The sequence below is a fragment of the Pongo pygmaeus genome, chromosome 5, assembly GCF_028885625.2.
Source record: "Pongo pygmaeus isolate AG05252 chromosome 5, NHGRI_mPonPyg2-v2.0_pri, whole genome shotgun sequence".
NCBI classification, from domain to species: domain Eukaryota; kingdom Metazoa; phylum Chordata; class Mammalia; order Primates; family Hominidae; genus Pongo; species Pongo pygmaeus.
In genome coordinates, this window is record NC_072378.2 from 69252513 (window position 1) to 69280397 (window position 27885).

The following is a 27885-nucleotide window of genomic DNA, read 5'->3' on the forward strand; positions in this document are numbered from 1 at the left end:
CCAATATAATATAAAATCAATAGGTTTTAGACAGAATTCATGAAATATAGATAAAAATTTTTTTTTCCTTGTTGCTAAGTGAACACCTATTTCAGTGCCTCAAACAGGAGTCTGGAAGTACAAATAAAGCCTTTCTCATCATGTGCTCATATCTTTGATTTTACCTTTTCTCCAATTTTTTTTTATTTTGAAATGGTCTCATTTTGTGGGCATTCTTTATTGTAGTGTAAAACAATAGCTTTTTTAAAATTAAGTACTTCTATTTTATTGTTTGAAACAGCTAGCCAAGGTTTGCAATTGCTTTCATTACCTGATTTCCTTTATCTATAGATCCGTCTCTATATCCAACTCTGTCTCTCAAGTAGTCCATAAAACAATGAATCCTACATTTAATAAAAACATTAAAATATCCACCAGTAATTTATTTATATTAGCTTCCTGTTTCTTTCTGATTAAATTACTGTAGTTCTTAACTGCCTGAATGTGATTCCAAAAAACTAAAGATGTTTCTTATTACTAATTTTTTAATAGATTGAACTTCACCAACTTAAAATCTACTGCAGTGCAAACCTCATAGCTCAAGAAACATGTTGTGAAATATCAGATACTAAGGTAAGTTAATTGTCTTTGCATATGAAGAATGAAGAATGCCAATTATCTTTTAGTGGCATAGTTTGTAGGGTCCAAATGTAGGGTAGCACTGAGTGTGTTCTGTTGAAACCAGGTGGGTAATTTATTCCAAGTAAGAAAGCCTTCATAGTGCTTTCTCATGGTTACTTTTAACAGTTTTAATCCCAGCATTTCATCCTTAATTTTGAGGGTAATATATCCTCACTTTGAACTCAATATAACTTAAAGTTATGCCTTTCTTCCTAAACTATGTTCTGACAGCAGCATCATTTCCAGTTACAGAAGTTTTAAATCTGTGATCATACTTTATTCTCACTCATTTTCCTTTTCTACCCTGTCACCTATCCTGGCTAGCTTTCCTTTGACATAGACTTTTCATCCTCATCTTCCATTTTCCTGTTACTGCCAAAGTGTACATTTACCTCGTGTCTGGGATATCAATCATTATTGGATTAACTGCCTTCCCTATGTCCTGCCCCTTTACTTTGCAGCATAACCAGAATATGTCTGAGTCACTGCTTTGTATATTCATTCACTCTCTTCCAGCAAACACTTTATTCAGAAACACTGATCTTCTGAACACTGTGCTAAGGAACAGGGCTAACAAACATGATTAAGGCACATTCCCTGCCCTCTCTTCATGTCTTTCTCTTAAGTGACTCCTGTTGGAAGTGAAATATCAATGCAGTTCCTCAGCCTCTCATTCTAAATATTCCCAACCTAACCTACAACTGTTACTTTCTTATACCAATCTTTCATTACAAGAAGAATACTAAATTCAATACTTTCTGTATCTCTCAGTGTAATGGCCGTATGTGCTATCTTATATTACTAGGTATAATTATATTTGTTTTTAAATTGATTTAAGTACAATTCAGACTCAGTAAGGGAAGTTTTACCTTAATAAACTTTTTTATTCCTAATGCTTCATTTGGAGAAAGTAGACAATCATTGTTTGATTTATTGACTTATCAACTACTAAAAAAGATAAATGGGACAGAAAGATATTCAAAGGCGACTAGTTCTAAAAAAAAGTACAGAAAGAACATATGAAAAGTGAAAATAAAAGGTGAAAATGTATTTTCTTTGGATCTTAGATTTCATAAACGTTCTATACTTGTCATAGAAAATTATATGAAAATTTTATCAACAATTTATGATTCAAAAATATTTTTAACTTTTGTAGCTCACTTTGGGTAGTGAAATAAGAATGTGACCAAGTGACTTAAAGCATAGCTAAGTCTTTCAAATATTATATGTTTTGCTTTTTAACTTGGCTTTATAAAGCATATCTCCAATCCACTTCATGTATCTCATTCCAAGTAAAATGCAAGCCAGCCAAATATCTTTCTATAAATATCTGAAAAGATAATTTAGAATGCCAATCTACAGACTTGAAATACCTAGACTTCCTGGAGCTACACATTTAAATCTTAAAGATGTTAATTCCCCCAAATTTTGTTTTTAATTATGATTTTTTGATGTCAGAGTTTTTAAAGTAATAACTTTCTCTGATTGTAAAGTAATATAATGATATTTTGATATATCTCAATATTATATAATTGGCCAGTAATCACTGCCCTGTATCATTATATTAATGTAATAGAAACTTTCCACCTGATTTATGAAGAAATTGTTTAAGAAGTATAGGTGATGAATTGGGTGGAATGGTTGGCAATTCAAAGCAGTGACATGATCTCACACATTATGAACAAAAGATTTTTAAATCATATTTTGAAAAGATTATTTGGGAGTTAGTTTTAAAGAATAGAACACAAGGTAGGAATTTATCTCTGACTACGGAAAAAATAAGGAAAGACTGTATTTTTGCTGACAATTATTTGGAGGGGATATCACCATTCATTTAATGACTAACAAAAAATAGAAACATACTACATTTTATGAATAGGAATGTACAGTTGGAAGGATAAATAATTATATAAAAGCCATTTAAATGCATCTGCTCTACTTCTGATACAAATTGTATTTATTTTCTTTTTTGTTGCAAAATGTTTTGAACTCAGAAATTTCTAATGTAGTTGCTTAAATATCTAATTTTGTCCTGGAATTTCAAATCACACATGTTTTCTGGTTGTCAATATTTTATAAAGCATTTCAAAGGCAACATTTTTTAAAGATCACCTATAAACATGCTTCTTTGTTTCTATTAGATTTTCAGTTTCTAAAGTAGTTAAGTTTCATGACTCTAAATATAAAAAGAATGAAGAACAAATATTAAGAGAAGGATGAAATCAGTAACATTTGTTGAAAATAAATGAGAAATGTGGTTAAATTTTTAAGGGCTAATACTGAATATGTGTCAAATCAAAACCAGAGGTTTTACGAGGAGAAGAGTCCTTACTTGTATGTTTGGTGTTGCCTCTAGGCACTTTTTGTGGAGTGTGGACAGGTTTATGGTGAAGCCTGAGACATACTTTTAAAGTTATTTAAATCCTTAATTTAATATAGTGACTCAGTTATCCAGATCAGAATTGTGAATTCTAAGTGGGTCTTGGTTATCTGACTGGAAAGCCATGAGGTAAGAACTGGCTGAAAAATCATATCAAATCAAATGAGATGAATGAACTGTTTTGGTAATAACCTTGTTCCATTCAAATATACAATAGTTTTTAGACTTTCAAATTTGGAAACTTGTTAGGATAAATAATTGTGAAATCTGGAGAGAGTAGATTTGAAAGAACTAGTGGTAGATACAGTAAACTAGTTGCTGTATTTCTGAGTGTTGGTTTTGTTACAGTTTTTATTGTAATTATCAAAGAATTCAACTACTACCAAGTTTTTTTTTATTTCTTATTTCCAACTTTTATTTTAAGTTCAGGGGTACATTTGCAGGATGTGCAGCTTTGTTACATAGGTAAACGTGTGCCATGATGGTTTCCTGCACAGATCATCAAAATGAATTTTTGTTACAAAAGTTATCCATGTTTACTGGAAAATGTAGCCAAATCCATAAAAGAAAATAAATATCAATCATGATTTCAACCACAGTAGATAACCACAGATAATATTTTAGTTTTGTATCCTGAAAATACCTTACCATGCATTTATAATTTGTGGTATACAAAGTAATGTATTAACTCTCTCCTAGTGCTTTCTCTTCATGAAATTGCAAATTCAGAGTGGAAAACTATGGTGACGAGTCTGGTACATGATGTTGAGAAAAAACAATGTGTTTATCCTCCTCAGATTCTCCATTTGGGTTAATTTTTCTTTAAATGTTCATTGCTTTGTAACCAAATTGCACTTCACATTGTCCAGCATGCTCTGAACCCACTGGATAAGTATAAAATGCACTACTTGTCTGTTGTAGTGGAGACCTTTTTAATATCTTTAAAGAACAGTAGACTAGAACAAAGTATACTTTGATTTAATAAATGTTGTCTAAGAGTGTAAAAAGAATTTATTTTCTACTTTATATGCTTTAATAATCATCTTATTGAAGGAAACCATATTTTATAGGTTCAAATTACATATTTCAACTTTAATTTTTGTTCCCAAAAGATGTATTCACATATTGTTTGTACAAATAATTTTATTGCAACAATACAATCATTATAAATGTATATTTCTGTACTTATCAAAAAGTTACCTAATGTAACTTTGTAATTCCTTACCAAGACCATTATTTTAAATATTTTTCTTGCATGTTGTCAGTATAAGAAAACACATGGGCTCAGGTGGAAAGTGCAAAAGTGTGATAAACATTCTCACACCGGTGTCAACTTTTGGTTAGTAAGAAGCAGTTCTTGCAGGCAACCTCAGCAATCCCTAGTTTAGTGGGAGCCAGTGTTTGGAACATCAGAATGTTTGGAATTGACCCCATTTCCTAAAGCCTCTTTTTGGATTTTAGTGCCCAGAGCAGGATGGCTTTAGAAATATTGCATCATCATCGGTAACTGCTCATGCCAGTAAAATGTCTTCATATCTGCCAGCAAAGCAGGAACTTCAAGACCAGTGCCAGTGCATTCCAAACAAGGTATGCTAGTTTTAATCGGTGAACACTGAAAGCCACTCCAGACTATGAGCGCAGCTCCTTGAATGTGACCTCTATTCATAGAATTTGTCTTGCCCTTCAGTGTTTGTTGAAGTAAATACCTCAGTCACTAGGGTGGGTTAAGAAAAAGGCATTGAAGATGGGACTTCCTGGATTGTTACCTGGATAGTTTCAAGCCCATCTGAACTTCCTTCCAGGGCGTGAACTAGAATGAATAGAAAAGTGAAGGGAGGAACTACCTGTACAACAGGCAAGTACTGAGTACTTAGCATGTGCCAGGAATAGGCTGAAGTTCTGGGAATTCACAGTTGAAGAAAACACAGTGCCTGCTCTTCAAAAACATACACAAAAATACTCTACATTGTATTTCTTTTTCTGTGTAGACTGTATTTTTCCAGCATCCCTAAATTTTCAACTGGCTGTCTCCATCCACCATAAGTTATTAGCGGAATATACAGAGAGGCTCTGTTATTACTCAAATAATTTGTTTCATCTGCACCAATATGATCCCCTGGTCAAGAAGGCTGTGCCATGGACCTTTATGAACTTCCTTTGTGGATGTTAATGGCAGTCATAAAGCCCATGCTAAAAAGCTGAGTGGTGTCTTGGTGGCTTTTTCCAGGCCCATACCTGAGGAAAGGAGAACTTGACCCAGTTTCTAGAGCAGAGTGTGCCCTAGCACTGTGACTTAAAACATGTCCTTGACTTACTCATCCACCACCACTTCAGCTCCTGGCTGAGCCAGATGGGGATGGGGTGAAAGTTTAAGCGAAACTTTCATTTTTTCTAGTGGCCAATATTGCATAGTAAGCTCTACAAGAAAGCAAGGTTCGGGGGGCCATAGAGAAACAGCTTGTGTTCCAGCTCATGGAAGGTCTGGAGGAGATGATGCTAAATGGTGTTTGGAAGAGTGAGGAATAGTGAATGGAATTCCATTGGCATGCCCTTTTTCCCTTGTTCACATGGCTCACTATTCCTCACTCTAAGCATCAGCTCAGAGGAGAACAAAGTGTTATCTTGCTATTGCCAGCTTCACATTTATAAACCATTTGGCTTTAGATCAATGTGACAGAATGTTTGCTAACACAGATATGCATTTTTGCTCAGGGAGAAGCAGGATTACCAGGAGCTCCGGGTTCACCTGGGCAGAAAGGGCAGAAAGGAGAGCCGGTAAGAAAAAAACAAATACTGATGGAGAAAACGGGGTTTTGTTAAAAAATGACTTAAAAATGTGTTCATCTCATTTTTCTTTATTCTGTACAAATATGTTTCTATAAAAGGCTATCAGAGACTATATTAAAATGCTGATTACTGAAATAAGAAAGACTATCAGCATTCTAGTCAGCTTTTGAATTCATATTGGTAGGCTGGTGTGAACTTTGGAAAGATCTGGAACTGCAAGTCTTTGTACCTATAAGCTCTAGCAAAACTGTGAATCAGGAAAGTCTATTTTCTAGCTGTGCCCTAGCCTTCTTTAGTATTCCCTTCCCCAAATCCCTGTTGAATTCTTGCTTCTCTTGTGTTTTGATACATCCCCACCAGAGATTTTTCTGTAGCTCCCTACCTTTTTTTTTAAAATAGGCAATTTTTTTTGAATACTTTCTATATATGAGGTATGTTGCTTGGTGTTGTACAGCACATAAAGACAAATAGGATATTTTCCCTGTTCTCAATGATTTTATGTCTAGAAAGAGATCGTGGAAAATTACAAGGCCATATGTGTTAGGTGCTGTAGGAGAGTTGCAAGTGTCCTGGAGAAATGATCTGGGGAACTAGGGAAGATTTAATGGAGGAATGGCCAGTGGACTGGACCTCTAAGTGTGTAATTCTAGGCTATATCCCATGCTTAGAGATTTGTCTTTCCCTTCTCCCACCACTCAAAACTTAACTGTAATGTTTCTCACTCTTTTGAGTACATCATTTGTCAGCTAATCAGGTAAATGAATGTGCATGGTTAGAAGTTGATTCTGTTTTTGATATCTCTCCAAGGTAAAATAGATTTTAATTCTTTTCATGCCTTAACTTGAGAAGTCCATGATTCTAAATTATTTGTATAATCTATTGCCCCCCCCCCTTTAAAAAGACAGGAGACGGAAGTCTGAGAAATGACTGATCCCTCAAAGCTTCAACAAAGCTAAAGTCATTTGATTCCTGAAGGAATGTATTCCCATGTACCTTGCATGGGAACTTCTGACAACTCAGCAGGTGTTTGAAAAAGATTTCTGAGGAGGGAGAGGCCATTTATTATTGCTCTTTAAAATGCATTGCTTGGGGTACCTTTACTTTCAATATCATTTTATGAAAATTCAAAATAATTGAACAATATCTGATTCTAAAGACCACTTCAATCAAACTAAACATACAAATCATTATACCAATAGCAAGTATTTGTTTCATGGTTACATGTACCAGACACTGAGAAGAGTGTTTTAGATATGTTATCATACTTGATCCTTACACTCACTCTTCATGTTAGGGATTAGTATTAGCATTTTACAGATGGAAAAACTGAAGCTTAGGGAGGTTAAATTATTGCCCAGTGCCACATAGCTTGTGGCCAAACTGGGATCTGAACCCAGTAGGTCTGTTGACTACTCATAACCAGTATCCATTTTTAAGGCTGCCACTATGTTCTAAAAGCAATTCAGTATTATGTATCTGTATTCTTTGATCAGGTACTTCCACTTGTGATATTTTACTCTTAAAACGTCATTTAAAGATGCCAGCCTAATGTCTCTATCCTCATTTTACAGCTGAGAGCCACACATAGGTAAAATGACGTGCCCAAGGTAACATAATTAAGAGGACTCAGAAAGTGGAAAGATCTCTGAGTTAATCCCAACTCTTCTCTGGTTAGAGGGTGAATTTGGCCAAGCCACTCAGACTCTCCATACATAAGTTTTCTTATCTGCAACGGAAGGTGTTCTCACTTATCTGTTCTGCCTATACTATAAAGTGACACAAAAATGCCTTGAAAAAAATGCATGTGGCTTAATTGTTGGTGACTGTGATTTATACACATTCACACACACATTTCTTGTCTTTTCACTTCTTTGATTTATCAATTCCGTCATATTTAAGATTGCTGGCACAGGAAGAAATTTCATGTGTTGCTTTTAGGAAAAATACCCTGCCCACTGAAAAAAAAAAATCTATGTCATAAGTACAGTCCTATTTGAATAATTATTTTAAAAATCATTAAATTGACTTTATTTTTTAAAGATTAAGTGCTTAGTCACTGTTGTTAGAGCCTATACCTTTTAAGGATGCATTTTCCCCCTCGATTCCCTTTAATCATAAATAGACATCTCTCACTTTAACATTTAAATATTTATTTTTCTTTATTCATTCATCCATCAACACCTATTTATTGAGCTCCTGCTATTATAATAAAAAATGTGCCAGACGTTGGAACCTTAGCAGTAATAATAAAATACAGGGCCTGCTCTCAGCGAGTTTACAATCTTGTGACAGTTTGTTCACAGAACATTCTCTCCTTCTATAGAAGATAAAACCAGTAGAAAAGAACAGGAAAAATTAATAAAAATGGATAAATATTAGCCAATTTATTGTATGTCAAATCTATAAAATATACAAAAATGTATCTTAGAGTTACAATGCATTATATGACTTCTCATCTGCAGTATGTTTTAAGAATATTAATGTTTGTTTTAAATTCCATGATAATTCATAATAGCAAGAGATTTTAGTGACAACGTAAAAACAGCTGGAATAAAGGAAATTTATAATCTACACAACAAATAACTAATCTGTGTATTTCCCTTATCTTTTTGATACATGCACCCACATTTGATTAAACCAACATATACTCTGCCTTGTAAAAATGACATTAGATGACCATGACCATGAATGCATTCAACCTTCCTGGCACTTGAAATAAACATGGATATATTGTTTCATTTTAAGGAAGGGAGGATGAGTTTATTTCTGCTCCTATTGCACTATGCGATCTTGCAACTTTAATGTGCAATAAATAAAGAAGGCCTTCCTTCATTTTTGATTCTGGCATGTAATTGTCATTATTAGAGCAGGTGCACAAAATAATGCCTACATAACTTGAAGATCAAAAGTCATTTTGCTCTAAGGCATATTCAGTAGTAAATTTTGTGAAATGATCAGAAGTGCAATGTTACTAAGGGAATCAGATGTTGTTCTAAAGGTTTTCTTTTTGATCTGTAAGCCCAAGAAAGAATATTTAGAGGAGGTAGAACAGTATGTTGGAAAGAGTACCACTTTGGAGCCTGAACCACTTAGGATTGAATCCTCTCTACCTCTTACTTGCTTTGAAAATTATCATTAATAATACCTACCCAGTGGTTGATTGTGAAGAAGGAATACAATACAATTATATATACAGCACTTAGAAACTGGCATATTATAGATATTCAACAAATATATGTTTCCCTTGCTTTCTTATCCACCATATAATTGTCCATATATTGAAGAAGAGGTGGAGATAACTATTTTAGTTTGAGTTTAATTTCATCTCTGGCTTGATGAAGAACAAAGGAATCTTCATTTGTGAGATACTGCCTTAGAATTTTCAATTTATTAGATGTAAAAATGTTGAGTTATCACATGCTACTTGTGATAAATAGTAATAATTGGTCAATAGTTAATTTCTTCAAAAGATTACTCAATTACTTGACTATTTCATTCAACTCTGTATCTTCTATTTCCAATATTATCTGACCTTCTCTGGATACAATGTGCTAGTTGGTTTTTTTTTTTTTTTTTTTTTTTTTAGACAGAGTCTTGCTCTGTCACCCAGGCTGGAGTGCAATGGTGCAGTCTCTGTTCCCTGCAACATCCGCCTTCCGGGTTCAAGCGATTCTCCTGCCTCAGCCTCCTGAGTAGTTGAGATTACAGGCACCCGCCACCATGCCTGGATAATTTTTGTATTTTTTGGTAGAGATGGGGTTTCACCATGTTGATCAGGCTGGTCTCGAACTCCTGACCTCAGGTCATCCACTCACCTCAGCCTCCCAAAGTGCTGGGATTACAGGTGTGAGCCACTGCTCTCAGCCCAATGTGCTAGTTTTTAAAATATATTCCTTGCATTGTTTTACTTAGATAACATCGATTAGAAGCCATCCAGACACAATTATAATTTACTTTTTCTCATTAACTCTATAATATTAGTCTTTTGGTGCATTTTACTTTTGGCCCAATGTAATAAAGTGAGAAAAGATTTGAAAATACAACTTCCACATCTCTTTCAAATTATATATCACTACATTACAGTATTTCTAAAGGTGTTAAGATTTTTATTAATATGTTAATTGACACATAATTATACATATTTATGGAGTACAATGTGATATTTTAATTCATTTATATAATCTGTACTAATAAAATTGGGATAATTAGCATGTCCATCACCTCAAATGTTCATTATTTCTTTGTATTGGGAACATTCAAGATTTTCTCTTCTAGCTATTTGAAAATATTCAATAAATTATTGTTAACCATAGTCACCCTACAGTGCTATTGAACAGCAGAGCTAATTTATTCTTTATAGCTGTAATTTAGTATCTGTTAACCAACTTCTCCCTATCCCCACTCCCACCCTTCCCAGCCCCAGTAACCATTATTCTACTCTCTACTTCTATGAGATTAACTTTTTAAACTTCTACATATAAAGGAGAACATGCAGTATTTATCCTTCTGTGCCTGACTTATTTCACTTAAACAACAATGTCATTCTGACTCGTCCATGTTGCTGCAAATGATGGGATTTTACTCTTTTTTATGGCTTACCCCATTCCATTGTGGGTATGTGTGTGTGTATAAAACATTTTCTTTATCCATTTATTAATTGATGGACACCCATTTTGATTCCATGTATTAGCGATTGTGAGTAGTGCTGTAATAAACACAGGCTTTCAGTTATCTTTTCACCATACTTATTTCCTTTCCTTTGGATACATATCCCCAGTGGGATTTCTGGATCACATGGTAGTTCCATTGTTAGTTTTTTGAGGCATCTCCACACTGTTCTCCATAATAGCTATACTAATTTACATTCCCACTAAAAGGGTGCAAGAGTTCCCTTTTCTCCTCAACTTTGGTAGCATTTTTTTTTTTTTTTTTTGTTCATTTAGATGATAGCCATTCTAACTAGGGTAAGATGATATCTCATTTTGATTCCAATTTGCTCCTCCCTCACGATTAATGTTGAGCATTTTTTGATGTATTTCTTGGCCATTTGTATGTCTTCTTTTGAGAAGTGTCTATTCAGATCATTCACCCATTTCAAAATCAGATTATTGGGGTTTTTGTTTGTTTGTTGCTGTTGAGTTGCTTGAACTCCTTGTATATTGTGGATATTAATCCCTTGTCAGATGAATACCTTGTAAACATTTACTCCCATTCTGCAGGTTGTCTCTTCATTCTCTTGATGGTTTCCTTTGCTGTACAGAAGCTTTTTAGTGCAATATGGTCCCATTTGTCTATTTTTGCTTTGGTTGCCTGTGCTCTTGAGGTTGTAGCCACAAAATCTTTGCCTAGACTAATGTACCAAAGCATTTTCCCTACATTTTCCCCCAGAAGATTCATAGTTTTGGGCTCTACATTTAAGTTTTCAATCCATTTTAGGTTGATTTTTGCATATGGTGAGAGATAAGGATCTGGTTTATTCTTCTGAATATAGTTTTTCCGACACTGTTTATCAATGAGACTGTCCTTTCCTCAATGCACGTTCCTGGCACCTCTGTCAAAAATCAGTTGGCTGTAAATACATGGATTTATTTATGGGTTCTCTATTGTGTTCCATTGGTCTATGTGACTGTTGATGACAATCTAAGGTATTATGCTTTGAGCATCCTTACTTTAATGCAGCAAATTCATAGAGAAAAATTTTACTCTTATTTATACACATACATTATGAGTTAGACAATTATTCTGAATAGTCATGTAAGAAAATCCTGTCCCACCTGAGCCAAAACCCACTAATTACTTCTTGTCTGTCTTAAGATAAACCCCAAAGCTCTAACCATGGGCTATGAGGCTTCACATAATGTGTAGAGCTCTCCCCTACCTGACTCCTCACTCCCAAATTGTCTCGTAGCCTCTTCCCTTGTTCACTTTTGCTTCAAGTCCTTTGTACCAGTTATGTATGCCTGAAGTGTCCTTGTACATATCCACTTGGCTCTCTTCTTCACATCATTTAGGCCCTTGCTCAAAAATAACTTTAAAATAAAAAGGCCTTCTGGCGTCTCTATATAAAAAGCATCCTTACTCCCACCTCTATCCTCTTACTTTGCTTAGCACTTTTACTGCCACCTGACATGTTATCATCACGCATCTATTTCTTTCTCTGTTGGAAAATGAGTTCTGTGAGCCTATACATAGAACAACACATAAATAATAGGAGCTAAAAATATGCTGAATGCATGAATGAACACTATACCTCAAGGAAAGTTTAAATAATCAACTCAGCTGTTTCTAGAAACTGTAAGTTCTCCTTCCTAATTGCCCAGGAGACTCTGCTGAGCAAGGCAAAGGTTCAATTTGCAAGGAAAGAGTTAAATAATATTATATTGTTAACTATTGTTCTACTACATTTTTTTCTTTTAAAAAACAAAAATTCTTTTCACATTGATTTAATCAGGTTTAGCTTAGTATTGCCAAGGTAATGAAGCATCAAAAATATTTTGCAAAAAGCCAGAAGTTTTGGCAAAACTTAATATGTATTTTTATTCGCCTATTTTCTTATCCACTATGATGGTTTATTAATATGATTTACTACTTTTTCTTTTTTTATAAAAGTGATAGTCACCTCTCATGGAATAATGCAGCTTTAAGTACTACTGCTTGTATTTAATTATCTAGTTGTGATCAGTATTCTATATCAGAACACCTAATCAAGCAATTTTAACCATGCTCTTCAACACTAAACTCTGTATAACAGTATTTGAAGTAATAATTAATACTTTTCTTTCATTTAGACTCAATTGTAATAATTTTCTGAATCTTTTAATTCCCTTTTGTTAGCAAATGTAGTTAGCAACCTAATTCCTTAGCAACTGCATTACTTTCTCAGTTCTTTAAGACCCTTGTTAATACCCTCACCCATTTCAGAGCTGAAATTCTCTGAGTTTTATAAAATATTAGCTCAATTTAAATATTCTTGAACCTGAGGGGAAGTGTTATCTAAGCTCCATTTTGGGAATAATTTTCCAGTTTATTTTTGTATTATTATCTTCCACATCTCCAGTTAATTTGCCAAAATGTGTTGACTTTATGAAATGATTGCTTTGCTGATATGCTTTGGCAGAAAATCAAAACTGTTTAAAATGGAATAAGTTAGCTTATTTGACTCCTTAGTCAGAAACTGGTATTGATTTCTTTCAACTTCTCCTGCCCTCCAATCCCACTATAGAGGTTTCCATTTTGAGTAGTCTAATATGCTAACCCAGAGATGATGAGTAAGTTTCCCCTCATTTTCTTTCCAATCTGACATTACTCATATGCCCATTCTGTAGCCATACCACAACAATAAAAATTAATTAAACCAAAATACGTTCATAATTTTTAAAAATAAGGATACCTTCTCTTAGTAATAACTTCACAGAAGTAGGATTTAATATTATTCTTTTTACTTCTTTTAATATGTCAATATAAGAAATAATAATGTTTCTTTATCCTTTCTAATCCCATATTGAATATATTGAAGTAATTGACAAGTCCTTTTTTTGGATCAGTTTTACCCAATTTGATATAATCTCATGTAATCTACAGGAATTCACTTGAAGGTGAAATTTTCTTCATCAGAAATTAACAAATAGTATCATTATAATAATGGTATTACATATTCATAAAATTACAATATATTTCTTAATTTCTACCAAGTGTTAGTCACAGAGAAACTCATTCAAAAAGTATATATTATTTTCCACTATTTCAAGGATAAATTTATTAGACTGAATTTGTGATAGTGCTTTTAAGGAAGCCATAGGTGATCCATAGACTTCCTTGTACCTGTTTTTCCATCCCTGCTTGGCAGTTAGGTGGAAGAGCAAGGAAGCTGATCATTGGATTGACCCAGCTTTGGGGTTTTTCCTGGAGGATGTAAAGGAAAGTCAGGCATGCTAAATGAAACAAATAGGAATATCTTAGAATCTGAAATTTTGTGACCTACTTGAATTGAAAGCATCGGATAGGATGTAGCTTTTAACTCATTTAAACTCATTTATCATATTAATTGAAGTAACAGCAATAGTATTATTCCTTACTTTTGGTAAATGTACTTTTGGTAAATATTAAATCCTACTTCTGTGAGGTTATTACTAAGAGAAGGTATCCTTCTTTTTAAAAATTATGAACATATTTTGGTTTAATTAATTTTTATTGTTGTGGTATGGCTACAGAATGGGCATACGAGTAATGTCAGATTGGAAAGAAAATGAGGGGAAACTTACCCATCATCTCTGGGTTAGCATATTAGACTACTCAAAATTTGGTAAATTACAAAGCTGAATTACATATTTCTGTGTGAATATGTCTAGTTTTAGTTATGATTAGCACTTAGATATTTACAAATTACTGATTTTTTACAATTTATTATTTTGGCTTGTGGGCAATATGAGGAAGGAACTTGAAGCACAAACTTTGGTGCAAGCAAAAGCAACTCATCTAGGAAGAGGTAGATTCTCTTTGACAACATTAGTAATTAATGCACCTCTTAAAAGTAATCTCCTAATAAGCTTTTCTGTATTTTAGGGTGGAGTTGGTAATAAAGGCGAATTTGATGCTCCTGGAATTCCTGGGGAAAAGATATGATGGTTTACTATTTGATCAAAATTTATGGTTATTTTTATAAAGTTGTATCAGATAGGATAGGAAAATATACAGGACAAGTCCTATAGTTTAGGGGTAATCAAACTGTGGCCCTATAGTAGGGCTGCCAGAAACTCTCACTGTAGGATTTTGTACATAAAGTTTTACTGGAACACAGCCACACTCATTTGTTGTTGTATTACCTAAGGCTGCCTTTGTGCTTCATGGCCAAGTTAAGTAATTGTGGCAGAGACTGTATGGCCCACAAAATCTAAAATATTTACTCTCTGGCCCTTTGTTGAAAAAGCTTGCTGATCCCTGCTCCAGAACATTGGCTGCTATTCTCTTAGCCCCAGGGCTTCTTAAATTCACCATTTTATATATAATATGGTGTCTTAATATGTGTTTCACTGCAGACAAAAATTAGGCAATTTATGTAAACATTTTATAATATAGACTATAAGACATACTATAATTAAAAATATAAGAAATATATTTCAGTCTATCAATAAAATGCTATACTGTAGGCTATAGCTCATAAAATGATTGATTTTTATGTTTCTCCTCTAATACCACAAAGATGATTCCAAACAATAAATTCACTCACGAGAAGTTACTGTTGCAGTTTAGCATCTTATTCAACTTCAGTTTTTGTAGAATATTTAAAAAATTGTTGTATTTGTATATTAAACTGCAATCACCTTGTCGTATTTTTCCCTATATATGCCTATATTAATATTAATAACTTTGCCAAATTTTTAAAGTTCTCATATGTTGATGCTAAGAAAATTCTCTTCTTTATGAAAATATGCTTAGTATAAGTTTTTGTAGCATTCTAGCTGCACTAATTATCAAGTGAGTCCATTGTGTCTCATTATCTAGAAGGCCATGGCCATTGTGGTTTTATTCACCTAAAGTTGGCACAGCAATAACTGAAGCTGAAGCAGCAGGAGGTTCAGAGGTTTTCAGACAGATATTTTTTGAGACCTTCTTAAATGTGTCTCTGGTATCTGATGGCTTCATTGATGCTACTTTTTCCTTTCATAAATTATTCAGTCTGATATGCAAATTCTTTACTCCTATAGGAATGTAACTGTTGGACTCAGTAAAGTCCAACAAACTATTGAAAAACAATACCTTGCTGCAAGTTGATGTTTATTTGGGCTGCTATCTTCTTGTTTAAGCTTACTGATGGCATTAATTGAGATTCTTCATCATAAATAAAAGCTTCTTTAAATACTTGTTCAAAGGTCTAATTCTTTAAAAATATCTTTTCTCTAGAGAATATTATTTGATCACCTAAAGAGATGCCCCAATCCAAATTTACCTTGTACCCTTGTTCTACCAATCTCTTTCTAAAATGCATCACAATAATCTGATTGTTTAGATTTCAGATCATTAGGAGTTTTTGAATTATTCTGAACATGGGAATCGTTTTTAGAACATATGCAGAATCACTGAAGCGCTTGAACTATAAAATAGATTGTTTGACTTTATTGTGGGATGTAACATAAGACTTACGTACATTTACACAATAAATTATGGCATAGCAGGATGGAATTCCCTTTGAATGCTTTAAAACAGAATTTATCAAGGTTGGTATAAAATAGCATTAATTTTAACACTCCAAAATGACAGCCTTTGGATCCTTATGTATGACAACCAGGTGCAAACTGCTACTTATTGGCTGTGGGACAGGTTCTCAACTCCTGAAAAGGTGATGTCCGCAGACTGACAATGTAAGGACTAGATGAAGCACTCAGTAGAATCAATCCTGTCAAAAGCTGATTAAATGAATTGCCATCCAGGGCCGTGATAGTAAGAAAACAAGTCTGGAAAGTTAAGTATGCAAGCCAAGAAATTCTCTAGAAGAAAAGAGAGTTTCTTAGAAAAGAGAGGGCATTTGGGGCAACGTGAAGGAACTGGAGCAAATCAGTATTTCAGAGACAGGCACTACTCAGAACTAAAGATTTTGTTTCTTTTCCCAGAAGTCCACTTTTGTAGAAAGAATCTTGTGTGGTGATTCATCCTATATTTCACTTAAAGTAAAACTTCAGTGAATATAAAGGAATATACTGATAATCTAGTTAGACAAAGTCATTCTGAAAACCGAAATCCTCAGCCCTTGGTGCCCATTTGGTCAAAATGGTGACTGAGAGAGTCTTGCAAAATCAGTTAATGAGCGTGTCTGTGTGAAGACACTGTTCCCAGAGAACTTAAGAAGCTAATATCATAAAGAAGCAGCTGTTTTTATGGTGTTCTAAAACCATGGCAAAATTGTCCTGGCAAATACTCTTTCATGTTTCCTCAAGCAGTTTTCTTCTGGGTCTAATTTACCTGAGTTACTCTTAAAGGGTCTCACAGACAGTTAGAGAATTCATGTAACTTCCAGTGGTGCTAAATATGGTAACGGATTACATTTAACTCTTGGTTCCCGGATTGACACATCATCAGAGACCCCACTTAGTGGTTAATATCCTTCCAATACCTATAGAAGCACTGAGTCTTTGACCACTTTCTCTTCCCAAGGTCTCAGTCCCTGGTGGTGCCAGCTATGATTCTAACTTGTCACTTCATTTAGCTGTTAAAGGGGTGTGACACTCTTGAGTGAAAAAAATGCCGCCTCAATAGTGTTTTCTCACTTCTATAATCCACAGGTTACCACTTATTGAAAATAATTCTAAGGAACGTATACAAAATGAAAACAAGAAAGTTACCAGCGTATTATCTAACAGTAGGTTAATAAACTGTAAAACATTTTTTAAATTTCAAACTTTTAAAACCATCCTCGTGAGGTTTATGTTTGGGGTGAAATATTTCTGTTATTTTACAAGAAAAATAGTTTGTTAGATTTTTCTAAGTAAATTTCCAAAGAAAAATTATCAGTTCTTAACATGTGTGTCACCTCAGGGCTTTGCATCCCACATTTGCTTCAATGTGAAATATGTGCATCTTCCAGAGTAACTTATCCAGCATCCCCTTAACTTTGACTCTGCTTGTCAGCAGTTATAATTCTTTGTTTTGTTTTGTTTTGCTTCACATAAAATTAGGAGTACTTAAGAGTACTGTTAAAAAATAAATAACTAGGATGAATTGTTTAACTGTTTCACTTGGAGCAAAAACATATGTACAATACCGTAGAATATGTATCTCAGGTCCAATATTCTCAAAGTGAAGATTTTTTCTAAAGTTAATATTTAAGCTAGGAAACTGATTTATATTAATGGAGTGAAGCATATTCTGAGCAGTATGAAGTATTAATTTGTACATTAACTATACTTTACACTTACATCAATGTCATACTTCAATAAATTAAGTGATTTGCATATAAATCACATTATTCTAAAATAAACCTACACTTTGAAATTTAGCTAGGTAATAGCAGTAAATTTTTTTAAGTCAAGACTCTGAACAATGTATTAATATACTGTGGTGGCATTTTTCCTCTGACACAAAGGATAAAAATAGTACACTAAACAACACAATTTTATAAAATGTATTTACGGAATGTGGAGTCATGAGGACTCTAAGGATGAAGTATAGCATTTAGTTATGTTCTTTTGTAATTGTAATACTTATCACCCGGTACAGACTTGCAGCAGACATTCTTAATCTGATATTAGCTCTAATCTAATAAAGCCTTACTGTTAAACATTGCATAAAAATAACTGTCCCCTTTACATTTATTCAGAACAGCTATGATTTTGCCTAAGAGATTTGGTAAGTGTTCTGTTACGAGTTCATTTAAGAAAATCAGTTCTGTGTAGCAGTATTATTAGGTAGCTTGTGACTTCTGGTAAGCTTGGATGGACAGAAGCCTCTGTCAATCAAAATGAGTAAACTGGATAGTTACATTTCCAAGAGAAGTGAATGACTCAAAGCATAAGATCACATGAATGCAGCCATACACACACACACATACACACATGTTCACACCTTGCATCCTCATGGTATGAAGTAGGAAAATGAGATGAGAATTTGGACACTATGAGCAAATTTTGCCCACTTTGCCCCCAAATATAACACTCAAACCATGTTTGTTTTCATTACCTGAATACTTCAAACAAAAAAGTGCCTCATTTCATACTTCACTTATGTATTTAAACATAACAGATATATTTCTCTAGAAGTGGGGATTTTTTTCTAAATAGGAATAATTATTGTCCAATAATCTTATCCTAATAATGTGATAGTAAAAATTGAACAAATATAGAGCCTAATTTATGCTAAAACCCATATTCTATCTACTAAATTACTTTAAATTTGCCCTAAAATGTTTATTTTAATAGGAAAACTTTTACTAAGTTAACTTTGCTCCCCATGGAGTAAGTATGAAGTAAATCATAGCCATCATTACTTTACTATGCTAATATTAAATACTCAGAGTTAAGACTGTCTGGGTTTGAATTCCAGCTCAAAATCTTACTCTCTAATTTAGAGCATGACACTTGGTCTCTCTAAATGTCAGTTTTCTCTTTTATAAAACAGGAATTATATTGCATCTACTTCTAGCTTTATCTTAAGGATTAAACAAGATTATTCATAAAAGTGTCAGCACCTGGTATATAAATATTTGGTAAACAACAGATATAATTTTAACAATAAACAGTTTGATGATTCTATTATTCTAGCCTTACTGTGGGACCAGATTAGAACTTATTTGAAGGAATTTATACACTTCATCTTAGCCAAAAGGCCAAGAAGCAAACACTGGGGGGAATTTATATTATTTATTCAAAATATATTTACAGGAAAATGTTAAAGTCACATATCTTATGTAACTTTGATGTCTTAAAACAAACTAGATGTTAGAAAACCAATGAATTCCTCACTTAATATAAATATGCCCAAGAATATAAACTTTTACAATAATAATAATAACAGCCATTTACTCAAAAAGTGTTACATGCTAAATGCTATCAGGAGCCTTCTTCACATTATTTCTTTCAATCCTTGCAACACCCCTGTGAGGTAAGATTTATTGTCACTATTTCACAGATTAGGAAACAGATGTAGAGAGAGAGAGGAAAAAAAAATAAAGAACATCCCCTAACTTGGTATGGAGAAAATAGTAGAGTCAGGATTTGAACCTCTATCCATGGAAATCCATAGCTCTTGCCCCTTTGCCATGTTACCTCATCTGGATAGCTCCTCAAATATTCAGATTTCATTTACACAGGCAGGTCCGAATTAGATCTTAAATTTGTTTGCCTGCCAGTTTAGTGAGTGAACTGCAGTTTCCTTCGGACATCCTGCTCCAAGGAGGGCTATGTCCCTTCCCTTTAAATCCATAGACCTCTTTTAAACTGTATCTGACCCTAGGGATTCTGACTCCCCCACCTTCATAAGATTGTGTTCACCTGTTAAGAATCATTATGCATATGGTTTTTCACCAAATGAGAGGGTTTTGTCTAGTTTTACCTTCCAAAATAAGTATCATGGAAAAAAATTTGCTTGGTTTCCAAGTACAGATTACATTTGAAGTGTGTTTTCAAACGTTCCACGCTTGACTCTCTGGAGATTCTTAATCTACCCTGCATGCCACGTCCAGGCAGTTCCATCATGGGTACTCTCCAGATCAACCTTAATGCAACACCTAATGTAGAAATTTTTCTCTTTACATTCTCCACCAAATAAATATATATAATTTATTTATCAAAAACAAAATTGTTTAACTTAGTACCATGGCTTTATAAAAATATAAAATAAATCAACCTTCTGGAAGTAAAAAAAAGCTGTATGCATTCAAGCACTTAAGAAGTACATCTGATAACATGATGAGAGAGTGGCCAAGCTGCATGTCTTAAAAATAGCTGGACTAACTATCGTCATTATATGAGGATATGCTTTGTATGATGGGTCTTTTCACCATAAACTCTGAAGCCCTCAGCACTGAGTGAGACTGAGATGACTGAGTTGAGTGAGATGAGACTGAATGAGGCAGATCCATTGCTCCCTAACAGTCTTTGTATTTCTTTTCTGCTGGAAAATGAAATGACTATGATCTTTGAATCTTGATTTTCCCTAAAAAGACATTTTATGAGAAGACTGCAGCTTCAGAAAATAAAGGCAGATGCTGTTACAGTTTACGTAAGTGCAGACAAGGCCAGTCACTGTTGTGAATTATAATGAACTTTCTAACAGTGCTGGTCCAGATGTAGCATTAATGCTTCAGAGACTCAGAAACTTATAGACAAGTAGTATAAAAGCTAGAGAATTTTTAAGCCATTTGGCTTCCTCTCTATATTTCTAGCCTCACCTAATTTTTCTGTGCTTAATTTTAGATTTCCTAAGTTTAAAACATAATTTAAAATGCCTAATGCATGTGACAATTTATTATAGAAATTGAGACCATTAAATGAGGAGGAAAAAAAAGACAACTTAGCTTTATTCTAACAATGGAATACTTCCTGCCTATGAAATTATTAGGCTTTATAAAACAAGAATGTTTTCCACTTTAGAGAAAAATACCTCTTAAGCAGAGAATCACCTGTATATCTGTGTGATTTAGAAAATTCTCTAATGAGTGAAGGTAATAGTCAAATCTACACACAGGATTGAATTTTTAATCATAACTAGTATTCATAGAAAAAAATGACCACAAAGAAAACAGTTTTGTAAGCCTACTTGTTGGCTTTACTTGTTAAAGGTAGGAGAATAAAACTTGAATTATCAGTGAAAAACCATTGCTCTTACATGGAATAACTGTCATTTAATTGTCTTATCTATAGACATATATTGATACAATATAGCACTAAAATAAGCAGAAACATAAGAAGGACAAAGGTAATAGAAGTACAGGAAAAAGAAAAAGAAACTTGCTCACTCTGCAGCTGATTTTATTTCTTAATGGTTTCTTATTCCCTTCTAATGCCTTCCACTCACACCCCAAGTAGAGCAGTTGGCAGGGAACACAACAGATGGATGACAAGCTCAACACATGCCATGTATCTGGCACCCAGGCACTTGACTTTTATTTGCTAAACAGTCAGATTTCAAGAACCTAGTCTGCTAATGTTCCTATTTGGTTTAATGTACTACCAGCTTCTAGCACATAAATATTAAAATATTGCCATAAGAAAGCTCACACACTCTGTGTTTCTCTGCATAGTTTAGTGGCTAATTATTTTATTCTTGGTGTAGATACTGAACAGTGGATTTAAACATATAACTGGTATTTTATAAAGACATCTATGATTTTAGATATTAGAGTTTCCTTAAAGTGGCTCTATCTAAAGGAGCTTTTAGCCAGACACATCAGGGACTGCCAAAGCCGGTGTAAGATATTAAATGAACCTGTTAGGGAAGACAGGAAGATCTGGGCAGATGATCAGAGATGATTGGTATCTTTCTTTTCTATCTCCATCACTGCATTTTCAGATTATTAAACTCAAAACACATGCATTTTTTTCATGAATTCTCCGAGGCCACCAGGCAAAATTACAGCTTATCCACTCTGCTCACATAGCACTTTATTTATATCACCAATATAGTGTGTGTCTATACACCCTGCTAACATGTGAGCTCCTGGAGTAGAAGGACTGAGGTCTGTCTCATCTCTAATCCCAGCTACTGACCCAGCGTATGGTACCTGGCTGATTCTGGATAAATGTTTGTTGAGTTGTTCAGAATTCGAGGACTTAGCCCCAAACCAGAAATAGAGAAGAGAAATAGAGAATGACTGTTAGAAAACTTAGCTGAGGAAAGATCAGAAAAGCACCCCAATGCCAGCAACACTTCAGTGAAAGTCCTTCGTACTTTCTGCAGAAGCATAATTTAGGGAAACAAGGGAATCTCTTCTTTGCACAACAAAGTTTACAGGTATTGCTTCCTAGAATTAAATATAATAGAAGTGTGTGCATCTCCAGAATTTGCTTTCCATTTTCTCTTGGAGAAAGTATGCTCTTCCCTCTCTCTCAAACACAAATATTCAAGTTATATTGCTTTCTTTTTATCCAAACTAGATTTGAAAATCTCCTAACTTTCTTATAACATTGTTAGGGTATGTTCTTTCTCCATATCTTCATAACCATTTACTTCAGGGCTAAAGAGAAGTAACCAATGGCTTCAGTGCATTTAAGGTCCAGTAGAAGTAATTGATATGGAATAGAACTGTAAATTACTCATCACGAGGAATTCTCCAGGCAGGAAATAGTTTGCAGTTACTGCTATATCATTGTCCTCAATTAGGAGCTGACTGATGACACTGTCCTTCTCTTTATATCTTAAATCATCTTTCACTTGTTAGAATTCTCTATTCAGACGTCAATCACTATACTTCAGATATTTCAGTAGATGATTCACATTAAATAAGTGTTTCTGTAGTATTTTTATGAAGTTTTAAGTTTTGTTTAAAGACTCTCTTACAGTTAGTCTCATAATAAAGTGAAAATCCCAAACATTTGTGCCTGACACTTTCAGAAAATCATCACAGTTACATAAGAGCCCAGATTTTGTAGTGGGTTCTACAACATTGACTAAGGCTTAATTCGCTAGCTTTGCTATGTATAGGGAGAAACTTTTACCTCTCCAAGACATTTCAAAATTACTTGGGTTTTGTTTTTGTTTTTTGTTTGAATAACTCTTAGTACAACTTGTATTTAATTAATTTGAAAAAGGATTGTAAAATAACATCCCTTTGACAGGAGAACTTAAGGATTGTAGTTGACTACAAATGTAGCATATGTAAACAATTTAGTTTAAAAAAAAGCACGTTGTATTAATAGAAGTACAAAACTGTATAGTAGCCACAACAAAGTGTGTGTGTGTGTGTGTGAGAGAGAGAGAGAGAGAGAGAGAGAGAGAGAGAGAAATGGTCCTGTTCTGTATTCTGTGTGAGTAAGACCATTTCTGGAATGATGTGCTGAGTTCTGAGAGCCACATTTTAAAAGACATGACTGACCAGTGTGTGCCCAGAGAACAGGGACCATAGTATTAAGAGACTCCAAACTATCATTTGAAAAATGAGTGGTTTACTGAATAGAAGGCTTGATAGTGGCACAAAGAGATGTCATGTATAAGACCTATAACTTTTTTTTCTGTGTAATTGCAGACAGAAGAAATAAGACTGATGGGCAAAATATGGGGAAGGTTAATTTGGGTTCAGAAAGCATTTATTCAGTAACCACACAGTGAATTTTTTTTCTTTGCTCTCCACAACGCAAAGTAAGCAGCAAAAGTATTTGATTTTAAGAAGCTTTCAATAGAGTTGATGCCTCATCAGATTCTTTGGTGGAGTTGTTATACATAAATGCATGAATTTATATTTGTCCTTATATTTAAGAATGCCCATCCTGCTTGTTTTCTAGGCATATGTACCTGTATATACATATATACACACATATACATATACACTCAGGATGATAGATTTTAAGAGAGTAGATATTGAGTTAGCTACCACTAACCACCCATACATACATTACCATGATCAAGACATGTATTGACCCATAAGAATAAATAATAATAGGATCTCATTCATTTAAGATTAAAGTTTTAAATTGACCTTATCCTGAGCATTAATGTGATTAAAATATCCCTATGCGTTAGCAGCATTAAGGATCCAACAAATATGAAGAATTCAAAAAGTTTGAGATTTTAAACTCTTTGCTATATATATATTTTTAACTTGGTAATTTATTTCTTAGAATGAAGTCCTAAAATATAGAAGGAAAAAATTCTCCCCTTGAAATAAAAGGATTCAGATTGGATATCTGAAAAAAATTTAAAAATATAGGTTTTTAAAAATTTCCTGAAACATTTAATGGACTGCCAACAGTTTAAGAACCATAAAATATTTCAATTTCTAAAGATTATGGCTGAATAAAGCAGGACTATAGTCAGTAATGTAGAGGTCGCCTTAGTAATACACAAAATCAAAATCAGATTTACTTTTTTCTGCCTATTTTATTGGTTTTAGTCCTAGAATCCTGGCATTCCACTTCTGATATTTCTTCTAGCTATTTCATGCAATATTCAACTTACGTAAATTTTCTTTTAATAAAATGAACTAATTAATGGGGAAGTATGATATATTTCAAGTGGACACTAAATTTATATAGGAGGTTATACTCCTAGAAAAATATACTCTAAGTAAAATGATAGGTCAATTTTTTCAATACAGAAATGTTATAATAGGATCTCAGACATTTTAATCAAAGGCTGAATGTCTAGCTGTTAAAAAAAATCACCACAAGATAGTATGTAACTTTCTACTTTCTGGATCAAATGCTAGTTATTTGCAATTTTTTTGTTTACCTGCTTGCTTTATCTTTATTTGCTTGGTCGCATTTGTACTGGGTTCGCAAACTACAGCCCTAGGGAATGTGATTTTTTTATCAAATGTCCTTCAGACAATATATATTTCCTGCACAATAAGAAATACATTACTTCCAATGTCAAAAGAATCAAGAAAACTAATAATTTATAGTTTATGACTAGCTATGCTTACTGTTGAAAAATATGCAGTGATTACAAGGACGTAAAATTAAATCCTGTGATCAGTTTTTCAGAAAGCAACCAGCTGACCCTAAACGTCACCTAACTTTGTCTCAAAAACTTCTCAAAGAGGTTATTTTGAATTTTGGAAAAGGTACTTTTTGATTGTTCTGTGAAGTTAAAGACATGCTATGTGTTATAGTAGTAACCCAGGCAATGATACTATCAGCAGCAACGTTAGATTTTGCCTGCTTTATATTACACATATTTATTAACTTATCTTCCTGTAGTTTGAATTTGTACTTGAAAAGGAATACAAATTCTTTCATAGAAAACCCTGTAATGAAAAAAAAAAAACCCTCAGAAATAAGTTTTGAAAGTTACGGTTTCCATTCTAACTGGTGTGAGATGGTATCTCATTGTGGTTTTGATTTGCATTTCTCTGATGGCCAGTAATGGTGAGCATTTTTTCATGTGTTTTTTGGCTGCATAAATGTCTTCTTTTGAGAAGTGTCTGTTCATGTCCTTCGCCCACTTTTTGATGGGGTTGTTTGTTTTTTTCTTGTAAATTTGTTTGAGTTCATTGTAGATTCTGGATATTAGCCCTTTGTCAAATGAGTAGGTTGCGAAAATTTTCTCCCATTTTGTAGGTTGCCTGTTCACTCTGATGGTAGTTTCTTTTGCTGTGCAGAAGCTCTTTAGTTTAATGAGATCCCATTTGTCAATTTTGGCTTTTGTTGCCATTGCTTTTGGTGTTTTAGACATGAAGTCCTTGCCCATGCCTATGTCCTGAATGGTATTGCCTAGGTTTTCTTTGAGGGTTTTTATGGGTCAGGAAACAACAGGTTACAACAGTTTTTATGGGTCAGGAAACAACAGGTGCTGGAGAGGATGTGGAGAAATAGGAACACTTTTACACTGTTGGTGGGACTGTAAACTAGTTCAACCATTGTGGAAGTCAGTGTGGCGATTCCTCAGGGATCTAGAACTAGAAATACCATTTGACCCAGCCATCCCATTACTGGGTATATACCCAAAGGACTCTAAATCATGCTGCTATAAAGACACATGCACATGTATGTTTATTGCGGCACTATTCACAATAGCAAAGACTTGGAACCAACCTAAATGTCCAACAATGATAGACTGGATTAAGAAAATGTGGCACATATACACCATGGAATACTATGCAGCCATAAAAAATGATCAGTTCATGTCCTTTGTAGGGACATGGATGAAATTGGAAACCATCATTCTCAGTAAACTATCGCAAGAACAAAAAACCAAACACCGCATGTTCTCACTCATAGGTGGGAATTGAACAATGAGAACACGTGGACACAGGAAGGGGAACATCACACTCTGGGGACTGTTGTGGGGTGGGGGGAGGGGGGAGGGATGGCATTAGGAGATATACCTAATGCTAAATGATGAGTTAATGGGTGCAGCACACCAGCATGGCACATATATACATATGTAACTAACCTGCACATTGTGCACATGTACCCTAAAACAAAGTATAATAATAATAATAATAATAATAATAATAATAATAATAAAAAGAAAGTTATGGTTTCTATGGGAATCATTTATTGTGATTTTCTTTCAATAATGAACTAAAGTATTGATTGGAAGCCAAAGAAGAAGCATCTTATTTCTTCCTTGGACTGAAATTTTGAGGAAGGAGAGGCAGCAGGAGTTCAGAAAAGAAAACTAATGTATACCTTCCAGTAATTTTAGGAGGATATTTATTTTATGAATAGAATTAAATTTGCCCTCAAAGTGCTTGTGGCACCTAGAACTTTAAACCTGGGTGTCAGAGGGAGCATAAAGAAAGACTTCTTCTGTTGACATAAGTTAGGTTTTAGATAAACACATTTCCTATGAGATAATCAGTGATGTCCACTGAGTTATCGTTGAGTCTAGAATTATGTTTATAAAACACATTCAGTCAAGAAAGAGCAGAGACCATTTAATGCTGGCCACAGGAAAACACAGTATTTTAATTACAACAATCATAAAACCTGTGTCCATTAAAGACATATTCTCAATATCACAGCTCTAGAGAGTTTTGGTACCCAATTAACAGTGCATCTGGATGTAATCCTAACCTGACATATGGCAGGGTGGGACTTTGGGTGCCAGTACTCAGAGCACCTGGTTCATGAGTGGGCTGTGAGCAAAGAAAAAGAGGAGATACCATCACAACCTTTTTTCCCAAAAAAGTATTTCTGGCAGTGTGTACCATATTGGATAATACTTTAATGGATAATATGCCATATCTCGTGATCGTGTGTAACTAGTAATATGATATAAAACATTATACTGGATCAACTGATGAAAATAATCTTCTCCTTATGGACAAGTGGACATACTTCTGTGATGAGTAACAGGAGCTCCATTTCCATAGACTGTTTCTTGGCACCAAATACTTAATGTGTTTTCAGTATCACTTTATCATATGATATTGGAAGTTTCTGATACATTTTTGTGATGCCTGAGATCTGAAACTATAACAATTTGTTTAATTATAGAAATGCATTTATTATATAGATAAGTAGATTATATTTTGTTGATTCTCTAACACTTAATTACATTCAGCAGCAAAGTTTCACTTTAGTGTTTAGTATATACTGTGATGATAGCTGTTATACCGTAGAATACTTTCATAATTTAATCTAATCTAAGAAAAACCTCAATCTTTAAAGTAATATGTGTGCATGTATGTAGCAGACATCTCTGGTAAGAACCACTAAAACTTTCTTTAAAATGTGTTAATTAACGAAATAATGAAAAATTTCCTTAAATTTAGACAGAATATTGCTATTTTAAAGTTTAAAGATGTGATTTTTTTCTTCATAGATTTTGAATTTTGCTTAAATAATTCAAATAAATGATAGCTAACTGCTTTCTAGGGAATGTTTAAAAACTGTTATCTTATAAATTAATTGTAAATATTTGATAGAAATAAAGCATTTCCATGAAATTGTTAGCATATTTTGAGT

General features: G+C 33.8%; 1 protein-coding gene across 5 annotated transcripts in view; it reads left to right on the top strand.

The window, feature by feature from the left end:
* The window catches only part of COL19A1 (collagen type XIX alpha 1 chain), a 356800-nt gene that overhangs the window by 64567 nt on the left and 264348 nt on the right, over positions 1–27885 (top strand). For all 5 annotated transcript variants that reach the window (XM_054492353.2, XM_054492351.2, XM_063666306.1 and 2 more), the window contains exons 7-9: positions 532–612; positions 4502–4627; positions 5753–5815. In XM_054492353.2, coding sequence (XP_054348328.2) covers positions 532–612; positions 4502–4627; positions 5753–5815 — 270 coding nt within the window. The remainder of the gene's footprint in view (positions 1–531; positions 613–4501; positions 4628–5752; positions 5816–27885) is intronic.